Source organism: Taudactylus pleione, unplaced genomic scaffold, assembly GCF_031769625.1.
Source record: "Taudactylus pleione unplaced genomic scaffold, aTauple2 ptg000026l, whole genome shotgun sequence".
NCBI lineage: Eukaryota > Metazoa > Chordata > Amphibia > Anura > Myobatrachidae > Taudactylus > Taudactylus pleione.
The window spans coordinates 2,571,594-2,586,107 of record NW_028284428.1 but is presented as its reverse complement, the minus strand read 5'-3'; the positions used below and the strand labels follow the sequence as shown (position 1 = coordinate 2,586,107).

The 14,514-nt window shown below is 46.9% G+C and overlaps 1 protein-coding gene across 2 annotated transcripts in view; it reads right to left on the bottom strand.

Annotated features, from left to right (window-relative positions):
* Nucleotides 1–11,976: 11,976 nt before the first annotated feature.
* ASB11 (ankyrin repeat and SOCS box containing 11) overlaps nt 11,977–14,514 on the bottom strand; it is an 86,954-nt gene continuing 84,416 nt past the window's right edge. For both annotated transcript variants that reach the window (XM_088451489.1, XM_088451490.1), the window contains one exon: nt 11,977–12,420. In XM_088451489.1, the coding sequence (XP_088307615.1) occupies nt 12,296–12,420 (125 nt within the window). In that variant the 3' untranslated portion in view covers nt 11,977–12,295. The remainder of the gene's footprint in view (nt 12,421–14,514) is intronic.

Here is a 14,514-nt window from a genome sequence, read left to right as displayed (position 1 = left end):
GCGGCTGCACAGACTGCAGGATTCATGACTGGAACATCCAAAAAAAACGCTCCAGATGGCACTGCAGCAGCGATACTGGTGGCAGGGTACCATTCCAGACACCCTTCTTACCGATGCAAGAGCCGTGGGGTAGCAACGGTTCCGCTCACAGAGCCCTGCACAACGTCTCCGCTTGCACGCCGCTAGTTACAACCCTGATCTGTACTTGCACCATACATGCCTACCCTCCCATAATTCGCAGGAGGCTCACCATTTTTCGGGTAACTCCCCGCACCCCCAGAAGGGTAAGCACTTCTCCCGCATTCTGCCCACTTCCTAGTGAATTGGGCAGAATGGGGAGAATTTCCGCGGCGATCGCAGGTCTCCGTGCAGGGGGTGGGGCTTAATGACGCGATTCTTCTTGAGTCGCGTGATTTGGCCCCACCCCCTATTTAAATTTGAGCCAAACTCGGCGGGGCTTACTGACATGAATCATCAGGCCCCACCCCCCATCGCCACCCTCCTGCTTCTCTTACTCGGGCTTCTCCCATCCCAGATGTCTAATTTCCATCCATATGCTATGAGCGAGCAAGGAAGTTGGCATACATGTATGTGCAAGTACTACTTATTATGTGCCTGTTATGCCCATATTTAGATTTGAGATGCTCCTAAAGGGGCCTATCCATTACACGACTTTTGGAACGATCCGACCAAAACTAGGAGGTTTTGTTCGCATTATACACAAAGTAGTGTAATGTATAGCTGGCAAGGATCAGCTATGCGTATGCACGCTGGGTCCTTGCCGTCCCCGACTATCTACGGAACATGCTGGTCAACCTGACGACGATCGTCAGGTTCCCCATGTTCACAGATAGGAGGTCGGGATTCTGCACTGAAAGACGTTCAGTGAACACCGTTCAGTGCGGGCACCGCACCCGGCGACCTGAAGGACTGAACGCTAGACATTCAGTTTTTCAGCTTGCCTAATGGATAGGCCCCTTAACTGTAACACAAACCTAAATATGGGGATCACAAATGTAACTTTTCGCAGGAATGTAAACCTATGTGCACCATTTTAATTACCACCTAGGTGTGTACTGAGTAAATTGGCTAATGTTGGCAGATATTGTAATTATTTATGATAAATGCTAATGGTAGGGAAACAGATGAGAGTGGAGTAAAAGGTTGAGGAAGTTGCATTCTAGGAATTACCCTGCAGGCTAATACAGCAGGCAACCGACTCCCACCTGCTTCCTCGCCCTGTAGTAATACAGACACAGCTAATCTTAAAGCCCTAAATTACATACCATGTCTGTAAGGGATCAGCACACACCCAGTTATACTGACATCAATAGATTTGTTTTGGGATGTCAATGTAGCCCTCATTACCTAGCTGCAATTTAATGCAGATCTATGTACTAAGTTAATGGTAAAATAAGTGAATCTACTTTATTTGCAAATAATGCTTATATGGACTTTCCTAGTATTTAAAAACCACACAGACTACATTGGCCATGCTCAACAGTACATTCAGCTGTTTCCATCAGTGGCCAATCATTAGGTTAGGACTGGGGCAGTTACACAGAGACATCTGCAGCAACTGATCTGTATTATTACTAGACAACCTAAATGACACGCTGATCTGCAGTCCTGGATTATCACCTCACTGTCTTCCACAATCTCAAATTCTAAGCATGTACAGTAACTTTATAAATAGCTGGTTCTCAGAGTAATAGTAAAAAATGAGGATGAAAATTAATAAAATGAAAATAAAACCATACTATAGCACCGTAATAGGGTTCAGTATATTTGTTAGACATTCACATTGCTGACGTGAGAATGTCGACATTGGTCATGTCGACACGGATATTGTCTGCATTTTTAGCATGTCCACATACTGTTTTCCATATTATTATGTCCCTAAACTTAACGGTAACCCTAACTCAACCTAGAAATGGAGAGTGATAAAGTGGTGAGAGAAAGTACAAACCAATAAACTCCTAACTACCATGTTACAGGCTGTGTATGGAAAATGGCAGGAGCTGATTGGTTGGTAGTTTATCTCCATTTTCTCTCTCTCCAAGGCTTAGTACATCTACCCCAATATCAACATTTGTGAGGTCAGCCTTCTGTCAATGTCAACTAATAGTAGTAGTACTGCACTAGTACAGTGATTTGACTAGTTTGCCTACATGGTGACATTCCTGTCCTAAACACTTATTGCTCCATGTGTCATTATACAATGCTTTGTAATATACCCTGTAGTGTTCCATTATGTATCATACTAGACCATGATAACCCATTTTATGCTTTTTGATATTCTGCTACCAGTTTGTGCAGGCAATGGTAAATACTGTAACATACAGCTGAACTGAACTTCTATGTGATTCACAACCATCTTGTATACTTTAGTAATACGTACTCTACTCCCCCATAGTCCCTTGTGACCTATGTACACCTCATGCCCCAAGGAAGGTGCAGGCACAGCACCAGCTTTTATACAGGGTGAGACAAAAGGGAACCTGAGCTCCACCAGTTACTCTTTGTTTTCCTGGCTGTCTCCATCTATAGTACGTCTGCTATAATTCTCACTGCTTTGATTTTTGCCCACCAAAGTTTAAAGAGCCAAACAAAGTAAATGACAACCCTGGTCGGTACTTTGCCAGGCTCAGTGTCACACTCAATAATACATTCTACAGCATAATATTTAGCGATACTTTTTTTTTTATTTGTAAATGTAAAAATACCGAATAAATTTGACATTGCGAAAAAAAAAATGCAAAACATGTATTGCTAAAAAGGCAATCTATTGTTAATGGCATGCAGTTGAGGTTTTTAGCTCACAAGGGATTCTGGGCCTGATTCAGAGCCGGACGCACTGACTCAGGGCCCTCCCACCTAAAAATGGAGCGGCCTCCTGGCCGCTCGCATAGCTGTGGGTGACCACCCACAGCTTATGCGAGCGGCCAAAAAGATGGTCGCGATGGTCAAGACCATCGCGCTTGCGACGAGACCCAGGAGTGCTTTTGGCTCTATCAGAGCCAAAAGCACTCCCACTGACATCACTAGTGATGTCAATGGGGCCGGCCCCAGCCACGCCCCCGGCACGCCCACCAAAGGGGGCGTGCTGCCACTCACCATCCCTCCCTCCTGCATTAGGGCACCATCGACCGGCTTGCGAGCACTCAGCGCTCGTGAGCGGGTCTGAATTAGGCCCTCTGTGTATGCAACAGGAAACTTTCATTGTGTATAATAATAATAATTACTTAACTATAGAATAGATTGTATGTTAGGAAACTTACAGGCAGTACACTGTACAAATGAAACAATACGCCTTATTACTTTTTAACAATTTTATTGTAAAAAAAAGAGAAAAGAAATATGACAAAATCCGTAACTATATAATTCTATATTGTCCCCTAAATGTATGTTGACAATAGAATAAATTTGTGTGAGCAGGAATTTATAGCAGGCAGGCTTTTGACAGTGCCACTAATCCAGAGTAAACTATGAAATGCAGCTTGATTCAAGGTGTCTCTCTCCTCGAAATGTTGTCTATCAGGATAGTTTGGATTACACTTAAGCTTTATGTAATTGTTGGAATAGTCTAGTATTACATGACTTTGCTTAGTTAGACATCAGTGCCTCCCTCTAGTAAAATTAGGATACTGTGGTGGGTTTCCATACAAAGGGCCTGATTTTGAGTCAGATGCAATTAGAAAAGCGGACTCACGGATTTGAGCATACAGCACAAGCGCCAAAGTAAGAAGTCGCCAACTGTGCATTTTCCGGATTAGCCATACACACACTTCCGGAGTTTGGTAGTGCGTACGGACTGAAACATCTATCGATGTACCACACTTTCAATGTATGAGCATTACTTGGTGGTAACTGGGCGGCGACCATGCAAACGCACTAAACTGTTCCATCTTGTGGGAGTGTCGTGGGCGGCGTGTAAGCCATGCTTGATCGTAGTGCTCGGACGCCTGTTTCTGATTTATCTTTTACACCCAACATATATTTGGTGCAGTCTTTATACTAATGATGACAGTTGCAACCTGGGAGGTAAAATTAGTGTGTTAGACAGGCTTACACACACATGCAGACGCATGGTTCTTGGGATACTTCGTTCACATTAGCCTAAAGAAGCAAGGAGCCTGCCGCAGCCGCGAGGAAAAGAGGCTGCATATGCATCCGACTTGGAATCAGGCCCAAAACATACTGATGACTGTAAACCACAAAAACTTTAGGGCTCCTTTAATCCGGCTTAGCCTGGGCATGGTCTAATTTTTTCTGGATTTACAGTCAGAGATGTTGGGGAGTATGGTGTGCCGGAGACCTTAGTGTACAGTACATCACTGCCATCATCTTTTCCTGTACCACGATTCCTGGCCATCCCGGTTACTAGGCACAGCACCTAGAATAGGGTTTTTCAACACAGAACATGTGTGTACACATGCTTCTATTTAATAGAGACCGGAGATTAAATTTACAGTCCTAGCCTCCATCTTATCAGGACCTATGGGACGCTAGAAATAAATAAAGGACATTTAGGGCCGTATTCAATTAGAGGCGAAAAGCCGTAATCGATGAAAGTTTTACCTATTGCCACTTTTCGCCTGGTCGTAAATTATCTCTAAATTCAGTTCCAGCCGGAATTCGCCTACGCGGAAACTCAATGCCATGTAACAGGCGAAAAAGATTTGCCTATGAATAGCAGGTGAAAAGAAATGCAAAATCTTTATTTTGGTGTGCAAACGTGGTGAAAACGAACCAGAAACCTTGGCACAGCCCCCCAAAGGCCAAATCTTGAAGAAGAAAAAAACACCCCAAAAAAGTACTTTCATTTGTGGGGTGAAAAAGTAAAAAGTTGGGGGACAAGCATAAAAACTAACGAAATAGACTTCTGGGGGGCTGCAAGGATGGGTCAGGTGTTTTTGGGATTGCAGGTGCATGTAGCAGCTGCATTTTTTACACTTTTTAAAAGTTCACTTTAGAAACATTTAAATATGCTTGCACCCATTTTCAAGTAGCCCAAATTTGACTGGAATACTTATTTTCACTCAAAAATACTGCTTTATGCCATTCTTCACCACTTTTGCATAAACCTAAGAAGCTATTTAAATGACTTAAGTACCCCAAACATTTTTATTAGGGGTATTAGTACACATGTACATTGATTCCCTATGTTAGTGCATCATTTTTTGGGGTACAGACTGACTTCCCCACTTCTGACAGTACTTTCCGCCTATTCCGCATTCGCCGCTTTCCATTTTCGTGTGGTCTGGAATTGAATAGAGCGAAACCTTTCCGACTTTTTGCCTCTAATTGAATACGGGTCGAAGTCAGAAAGAAGAAAATGTGAGCTGATCGGTGATGTGAGTAGTGTAGGGGAAATAAAATGTTGCACCTATAACAGATCAGAGTCAGAAGGAAGAGCAGGAATCATTATTATCACAATGAATAATTTACTACAAAAGGACTGACTGGTACTTATTGAGCGCAATGGTATTCCTTGTTGGCCCGTCTTTAATAGTAATCTAATGTGGTATCACAGTTACATCTTGGCAGCTTGTGCAAGCTCTTTAGAAATTGTTGGCGCTGAAAACAAACTACACATACAGGTCATAGCATCTCATTTTACAAAAATGCGCCTGTTTGGGTGATGTGCACCTGCATCAAGTGCATGATCTTATTCTGGTTTTGGAAGTGATACTTTGCACAATGTTTTGTATTATTGTGAATATGATAGGAACACATGTGACTTAGGTTTTTCATAATTTAATTGTGTTAGTATTTCTACTTCAGGGTCCATAGGGTATCCACAGGATACCTTGGGGTATAGGCGATGGCGGCAGACATCCAGGCACCACAGAGTTAAATTTTCAGCCTCCCAGGATGCACTGGGGTCCCTCTCCTATACCCGGCCCCCGAGCCTCAGGCCACCCAGTTTTCGTAGGTGCCTGGCCGGACCAGTCGCACCGTACAGAGGTGGGTCTTTTTAAGGCCCCTGAATATTTCTTCGCAGCTGTGGCTGCACAACTAGAGTGCTCCAGCATAGGACAGTCAGTATTGACGTCCATGCTGTCACTCCTACACCCCGCCGGTACCAGAACGCCGGTACCGATCCGGGGATGCTGGTAGGTAGCTGGGGTCACAGCTAGCGGTGATCCCCGGCTACCTGGACTGTGGCCGGATGCATGGGGAACAAGGTAAGCGGCGGGGTCCCGCGGTGGGCACCCGCCGGTAACACAGTCCTGTTTGGTCCCCAGGCAGGGGGCTCCCTGGGGACCGGCTGCGCGTGGGGCCAGGTACTGATCCTGCGCCTTCCACTAGACCACCAGGGACAGCGGACCACAGCATGTGCGGTACAGCGCGGCGTCCCAGGGGTTAATAGCAGGCCAGGGGAGAACGCCTTCCCTGTCTCACAGCCGGCGTCTCCCCCGCTGCACAGTGCCATTCCACAGCGGTCTGAGCGGGCTGTGTCAGCGCTCCTCCCCCGGGCCCTGCCTTCTCTCTGCTCCTCGGTGGCCATTTTCTCACTACATGTGCTGGGGATGGCAAACGCTGCTGGAAGCTGATACAGATGCCATTGCGGTCCGGGTCCCCCGCATACCTCTCCTTCAATTAAGGTCAGTGTATGCAGCACTGTTTCCTACCAGGCTCTGGTCTGTGTAGTTGATCGCAGTGCTTGTAATGCAGGATGTTATCTGTGCATTGTATGTGACTTAAATGCTAGCGCTGTTTGCCTGTACTTTCATTTCTGACTGTCAGCCTTTTCCTATCCCTGTTCTTCTGCTACAGCCCTTGCGGTGCGGTGTCGCAGGGTGTTTATTACCTCACAGTAAACGTGGTTTTTCTGTGTGGGAGGTCACATACGCTCCGTTCACACTCCTCATGTCGGAAAGTGAACGAGGATATCCTCTTCCAGCTATAATGTACTGATATCATGTGCAGTTAGCGGAGGGATATGTAGACGCTGAGGGTTTATGGAGGGCATATTGTATTATATATCACGCCCCATTTCTGTCACTGTGCCTGCACAAAAAAAGGGGACTGCCCTCGGCTGGCTAAGATGCTTACAGCCTTTGTGGGCAACGCCCCCTGCATTTCCCCATAGGGGTTATCGCAGCCTGTGGTGGTCTCATCACATGCAGGGGTCCCTGGACAGTTGATGGTACCCCAGTGTATCCTGTTTTTCGCCCCCCCAGGTCTCGCAGGAGCCTGTGTGGGTGAATTTATTGTCCAAATGGTATAGCACCTGATGGACGTTTTACAGGGGGAGTCACCATTTCGGCCTTCTAAACGGCCTTTCGGGTCTTCGACGGTTAAAGACATGACGTCTGATGACGGTGACATTATTGACTTTTTCAGACACGAGCCCCTTAGTGCAAAGGAGGCGTAGTCTGGGTCTAAAGTCTATATACCTGGCCTTCTACGGGCAGTCCGTGCGGCTTTGGTTATTACATATCCCCAGTGGCTAAATCCAAATATGCCTTCTTTAAGGATAAGGGTGTTGCCACTGTAATTCCTCTATCTGGTCAGGTGGATCATTTAGAGGAGGCGTGGAAATTTCGGGTAAGCGGTTCCAGCCTCAAAAACAGTTGACCTTTTGCATACCCCTTTTGCGGATAATGACATTTCCGAATGGGAGTTACCTTTACGGGTAGATTCTCATGTTACACGCCTAGTGAGGAGTGCTACGTTGCCCATGCCCTCCAGGTCCTCTTTGAAGGAGGTTCCAGATTGCAAGGTGCAAATATATCTAAAATCCAATATTCCCTTGCTGGAGGGGCTTCCAGGCCGGCTATGGCCGTGTGCTGGGGGGCCAGAGCCATGGAACACTGAGTAGGTAAACTGGATCTCTGCACACTGACTCTCCAGCAGAGCAGGTGGATAGTGGCAAATTCTCAGAGACTTTGCCACGTTCATAATGAGACGGTCTTACATACAGTATAGCCTACTCCTTTCCAGAATCTCCTCGGCAGCAGTAGCGGCTTGCCGCTCCCTGTGGTTGCGCTTGGAAAGCGGACGCAGATTCCATTTGGAATGCTTTGCCTTTTATGGGACAAGTCCTGTTTGGCCCTCGTCTGGACGCAATTGTGGCCCTGCAGGCAGCAGCTACGTCTGCGTGTCTGCCATCGGCTACAGTCCCATCAGGGTCTGGGACTTTGTCTTTTCGGCCCTGTGAGGCCAGGGTAAGTCTAAAATACAGCTTTCCAAGACAGTCAGTAGCCAGGAAATCTGCTCAGCCATAAGAACAGGCTTGGAATACAAGACGTCCTACTCCCAAGTTGGACTATAAGCCTTCAGCCTCACAGGACGGGCCTCCTCTCGGGAGCCCCCAGAGTTGGAGGCCGGCTTCTCCAGTTCGCCCAGTGCTGGTGTCTGACCACCACGGACACTGGGGTTAGAGAAGTATTTTCTTGAAGGTATGTCCTCTCTTCCCGGTATAAGCCTCCCAGACGGTTTTTCGTTACAGGTCTTCTGTCAATTCAGGACAAGGCCCTGTAATTTTTGAGGGTGTTACACTCTATGTTCCAGGCAGGAGTTATAGTACCTATTCCGTTGCCCCAAAGGGGAACGAGGTATTACTCCATCCTCTTTCTGGTACAGAAACCCAATGGGGCTTACCAGGACATTCTCAACCTCGAATCCTTCAACAAATTCTTAAGGGTTCCTCGGTTCGGGAGGGGGACCCTGCATTCCATCATTCAATGGAGCCTGGGAATTTTGTGGTGTCGTTGGATATATTCAGGGTGACTACCTGAATATCCCTCTTTTCTTAGTACACCAGTGTTTTCCTCAGGTTTGCAGTGGTCGATAAGAGTTTCCAGTTTCTGGCATTGCCCCTTGGTCTGGCCTCCGCGCCTCACGGTTTACCAGGGTCATGGTAGTTATGGCAGCCCACCTGCGGATGCAGGGGGTCCGCTTGTTACCCTATCCGAGTGACCTCCTGTTGTTACCACGGTCTCCAGAGATACTTCAGTGCCATATGCAATGGACAATATCTGTGTTGCTACGTTAGGGCTGACTGATAAACTGGAAATGGTCCTCTCTGATTCTTCACAGAGTATGCTCCATATGCCAACATCTGAGGATCTTTGTGATTGAGGAAAAGATCTCTGCATTACAGGCAAAGGTACGCAGTTGCCTGCAGAGTCGCCGAGTGTCTATACACTTGGCAATGTGGTTCCTGGGTTCCAGGATGTCGCTGTTCGACATGGTGGAGAGTACCCAGCTTCACTCTAAAGAACTTGATCCTCTCCGGATGGGATGGATTGCCCCATAGGATAAAGGGCCTGATTCAGACCCACTCGCGAGCGGCTGTCCGCTCGCAAGTGGGTCGATGTTATGGACTGAGCATGCGCACGACGGAGGGAGCTCCGTCGTGCGCATGCGCCAGACGCGACGAGCGAAGGAAAGTCCTTCGCTCGTTGTGTCCGATCAAAGGGGGCGTGCTGTCAATGTTGATTGACAGCACGCCCCCTTTGGTGGGCGTGCCGGGGGTGTGCCTCCCTGACGGGGGCGTTCCTAAGGGAACGCCTCCCGTCAGAAGCCGGCCCACTGACATCACTAGTGATGTCAGTGGAAGTGATTTTGGCTCTGATAGAGCCAAAATCACTCCGGAGCTTGCGGTTGAAAACCTCAACCGCAGGCTCCGGCTCGCAAATTCGATGGTCGCGATGGTCTCGACCATCGCGACCATCACAATGCACGCTCGTATAGCCTGTGGGTGGTGACCCACAGCTATACGAGCGTCCAGGAGGACGCTCCATGAAAATGGAGCCCGGCCCTCATTCAGAGCATGCGCTCTGCTCAGAGCGTACGGCTCTGAATGAGGGCCAAAGTCAATAGGCTTTCCCCGGAGGTTTGTCTCTCTCTGGCCTGGTGGCTGCAGAAAGCTCACCTAAACAAGGGGCACCCCCTTTGGGATTGCGGACAGGGTCCTTCTGACGACGGACGCCAGTATCCGTGGCTGGGAAGCAGTGACGGGTCCACACTTGTTCCAGGGCAGGTGGACACCAGTAGTTTTTGCGCTTCCCATAAACATCTGAGAACTCTGAGCAGTATTCAAGGTTCTCCAGCATGCAGGACAGGTCCTCCACGGAAATACCGTGCAGGTACAGTCTGACAACGCCATCATGATGGCTTATGTAAGCCACCTAGGAGGTTCCCGAAGTCAGGCGACACTAACAGTGGTGTCCCGAATTCTGGCTTGGGTGGAAGGCTATATCCCTGCCGTCATCGGCAGTGTTCATTCAGGAATCCTCAGATGGAAAGCAGGCTTTCTCAGCCATCAAGACGTGCATTCAGGGAAATGTCCTCTTTGTCAGGAGGTGTTCAATCTTCTGGTGAACAAGTGGAGCCTTTCAGAGATGAGACTCTTCTGATAGACGTAGGTAGGTCCAATGGACCTTCCAAGTTGTGTACCTCGTCCCTCCGTTATCCCTTCTTCCTCCAGTAATAGCAAGAAGGAGGCACGCTCCTGCTGATAGCTCCAGCGTAGGCCAGATGGCACTATTACTCAGATCTTCGGAGCCTCTCAGTTAACACTCCGAAGCTGTTGCCTCTACGCCCGGACCTGTTGTCTCAGGATCCTGGCTGATACCCAGACCTGTGTTGTCTGTCCTTGACGATGTGGCGGTGGAGACTGCCCTCTTAAGGTCTAGGAGTTTTTCCAGCTCTATAGTTAACAGGGGCTCTGTCCATGCTAAGAGCTCGGAAGTTTTTATCTGCAAGAATTTACCATTAGGTATGGTATACTTTCTTTCAGGTGTCGCCCTAGAGGCTAGGCTCCTCGGGTATTCCGGATATCCAGAGATTGGCTTTCCTACAGGTGGGCTTAGATAACGGTCTTCGCCTTGCTTACCTGAAGGTGCAGGTTTCTGCCCTGTTAGTATGGTTTCAGTGTAGGATTGCTACTCTTCCTGATGTCTGCACCTTTGTGCAGGGTGTACGTTATATTCAGCATCCCTTTGTTTCACCTGTGGCTCCTTGGGATTTGGCTGTGGTCCTTAGGGCTCTCTGAGGACCGCCATTTGTTCCACTGGGCTCAGTGGATTTCAAATGGCTTACGGCTAGGACTGTATTCCATCTGGCTCTTAATTTGGCCAGTAGGATCTCAGAATGGGAGGCTCTGTCATGTAGACCTCCCTTTTTCTCATCTTTCCTAGGAACAGGGCAGTGCTTGCCTTTACTTCCCCAGTCCTGTCTGCTGGTGAGGCCTATTTGGCTGTGGTACGGGCGCTAAGAATTTAAGTTGACCGTACCAGTCCATTTAGGAAATCAGACTCTCGGTTTTGTCCTTTCTGATTTCCATAAAAAGGGTTGGCCTGCCACTACGCTAACTTTGGCAGGATGGATTCACAGGTCTTCCTGTTCCATCCTCTATTAAAGCTCTTCCACTAGGTCTGTGGGTCCTTCGTGGGCAGCTCGACGTGGCGCCTCAGCGGTGATTGGCAGCCACGTGGTCATCTGTCCATATTTTTGTAAGGTATTATGCTTTTGATACCTTCGCCTCTCAGGATGCTTTCTTTCGGCGGCGGATTCTCCTTACAGCACAGGAGCGTCCCCACCCTTAAAGGATATTGCTTTGGGACATCCCCAAGGTATCCTGTGGATACCCTATGGACCCTGAAGTAGAAAATATGAGATATGGTAAGAACTTACCCTTGTTATCTCTATTTCTACGAAGTCCATAGGGTTCCACAGGACTCCCGCCCTGTCGCACCTGTACTGCAGATGGGCTTTGATCTGGTCACCGGTTTCTCCGTCTCCTTCTGGTGAGAATGTGATTCTTGTGTGTTCCAGACTGTCTTCTCTCTCTTTTTTGCTCCTGCTCCGGCCTATGGCTTGTTACGAAACTGAGTGGCCTGAGGCTCGGGGGCGGGGTATAGGAGGGGGACCCCAGTGCATCCTGGGAGGCTGAAAATTTAACTCTGTGGTGCCTGGATGTCTGCCGCCATCGCCTATACCCCAAGGTATCCTGTGGAACGCTATGGACTTCGTAGAAATAGAGATAACAAGGGTAAGTTCTTACCATATCTCATATTTTAACTGATATTCAAATCAGCTCCTATAGTCGTCCTTCCTTGTTTTAGATTGCTTAGTATTGAAATGTTTTGTTCAAAGAGGTTATTTTAATAAGAAAGTATGGAAAATTAAGCTGTTTTGTACAATACACTGTTAAAGTTGTTTTTGCATACTCTCCCTCATTCTAAATCAGTTTTATGGAAGTCAAAGCTAACATTAGTTTCTGAGTTTGAAAAGTTAGTAAATAGCGGTGTATGATTTGAAAGGATGGTTTGGAAATCTATCGATACAACAGAAACTGTATTAATCTGTTAGGTAATTGGAGTCTGGGCACTGTTTGAAGACAAGACGATCCCAATGACTTTCGAATACTGAGACGACATAACTGCGCCAAAGATGCTGGACCTGGTAAAAAAAAAATACAACAGAAAGTTTAGGAAATAATTTTCTAGCAGGGAACATTTTTACGATCTATAAAGGATTCATTTTTGCTTTAATTTATTTTACCTAACTTTATTCCTATGCTTATTTTAGTACATTTATAACTGTAGCTGCTGTTACATAATTGCTCTGTCGCGAAGCTATAACATGAAATACCCACAGGCTGCAAAAGGACATATTAAAGGGGTTCTACATACTTTATCTAAGTGATTTTAATAGCATAGAGCTTGTAAAGGGAAGTGAGTTTCCAGTGCCAAAGGTGACATGGCTGGCAGTGATCTCTGTGGATAAATTACATAAGGAACTGTATATCCATTCAGTGGCAGCAGTGATCGCTGAGCTACATACCCACATTGCAGAGCAGAACAAGAAGCAGAAGAATGCATACTTTTGATCCAGTTGGTTGTTTGCTCCTTATTATTTATTATGCACTTGTATGACTAGACATGAATGGGTAGCGAAAAGATCATTACTCCTTATACAACATTAATCCCACAGTTTATTGGCAGGGGTCTTAAAAAATGTCTAAAATGTTTTACAATTTAATGTCATTTATCGGTAGGGAACCTTTTGAGAATAAAACCCACCAATCGAGCTTACCTTGTTAGTCCGTTACTTTCATCAACTGTGGCGCAAATGTGACAGTCTGCAAGATGCGGATAGCGGCACTGATTTCCGCAACCTAGCTTCTAGATTTCAAGCAGCAATTTGTTATAAAGCAAAACCAACCTGATTTTACCTAAAAAAATTTAAGTTAGCAGCTGTATTGCCAAAACCTTCCCAGTGCCTCCAACTCACAGGCTATTACATTTGTGCCAGAGTGTATTTAACTCTATCTTAACTTTATAAAAAGCTTCCCTCCCTTCACTGAGTAGGCATAGTATATAACTAAGCCTACATTATCATCATCATATTATTATTATCTTTTAATCTACATACTGTACAAAACATTTCCCATTAACAGGAAATTAGACCATCAATCAAACACACAGTGGGATGCCACAGCATAAATACCAAACAAAAAAATACAGCAGACTGGGAAGGAGAGATGACTGGGGCATTGAGAGGGCAACTCATTGAAGCAAGTGGGAGTCAATTCAGTAATCAGTGATCCTGCACCCAATATTTGGGTGAGCAGCCAGGAGTTGCTGAAGGGTGAAGGTGACACTGGTGCCAGGGAGTGTGCTAGGAAAGAACAAGAGGGATGAGAACTCTGCCCATAAGAGCTTACATCAGGCTTGCCAACAATCTGGCTGCCTCTTCCGGGAGAGGCAGCCAGCTCGGCACAGCTGGGGGGGGCACGTTAATGTTTTGGGTGCGTGACAGTGCAATTGCGTCATCGCAGCCCCGCCACTGGAACACAATGCCGAGATTATCAGCATTGTGTTGCTGGGGGTGGGGCCATAATGACATGATTCAGCGCGAATCGCGTCATCAGCTGCTCCCCGACCGGCCAGCTATCAAAGGTAGGAGCAGACGTGGGCGGGCGGCGCCGGCCAAGAGACTTTCCCACTCTTCCGGGAGGCTGGGAACGACACACAAGTTTTGGGAGGCTCCCGACCATTTCAGGAGAGTAGGCAAGTATGGCTTACATACTAATGGGAAGACCAATTGTAGGCAGAATAGGGAAAGATAAAAGAAGGAGGATCGGAGATGTGGCTGCTGCTGTAATAAAACAAGTGACCCTCTGGAACGGCTGTGCAGAGGAGAACCGCACGCACCCCTGTTTACAGCCCTGTACATGCTTCTTCCAGACAACACTTTGGTCTAAAAAAAAATCTGCAGAATTGAACTGAACAGCACAAAATGTTATTGTACACAAAGGTGGATTAATCCTATAAAGAGGGGCTTGCCATAGAAAACATATAGTATATGTAATGTACAGTCTAATTGTGGGCGCTGACTACTCATACAGTCTAAAGGGTACAACCGTGTTTACCATGAAGCCCCGCAAAGGAGTGATGCAGTTTGCACTAAAACCCCCAGGCTGCAGACCCATGGCTAGTCTTCCTACTGTAGGTCATTAACCAAAATTTTTAAGAAACAGGTCAAGGTTGG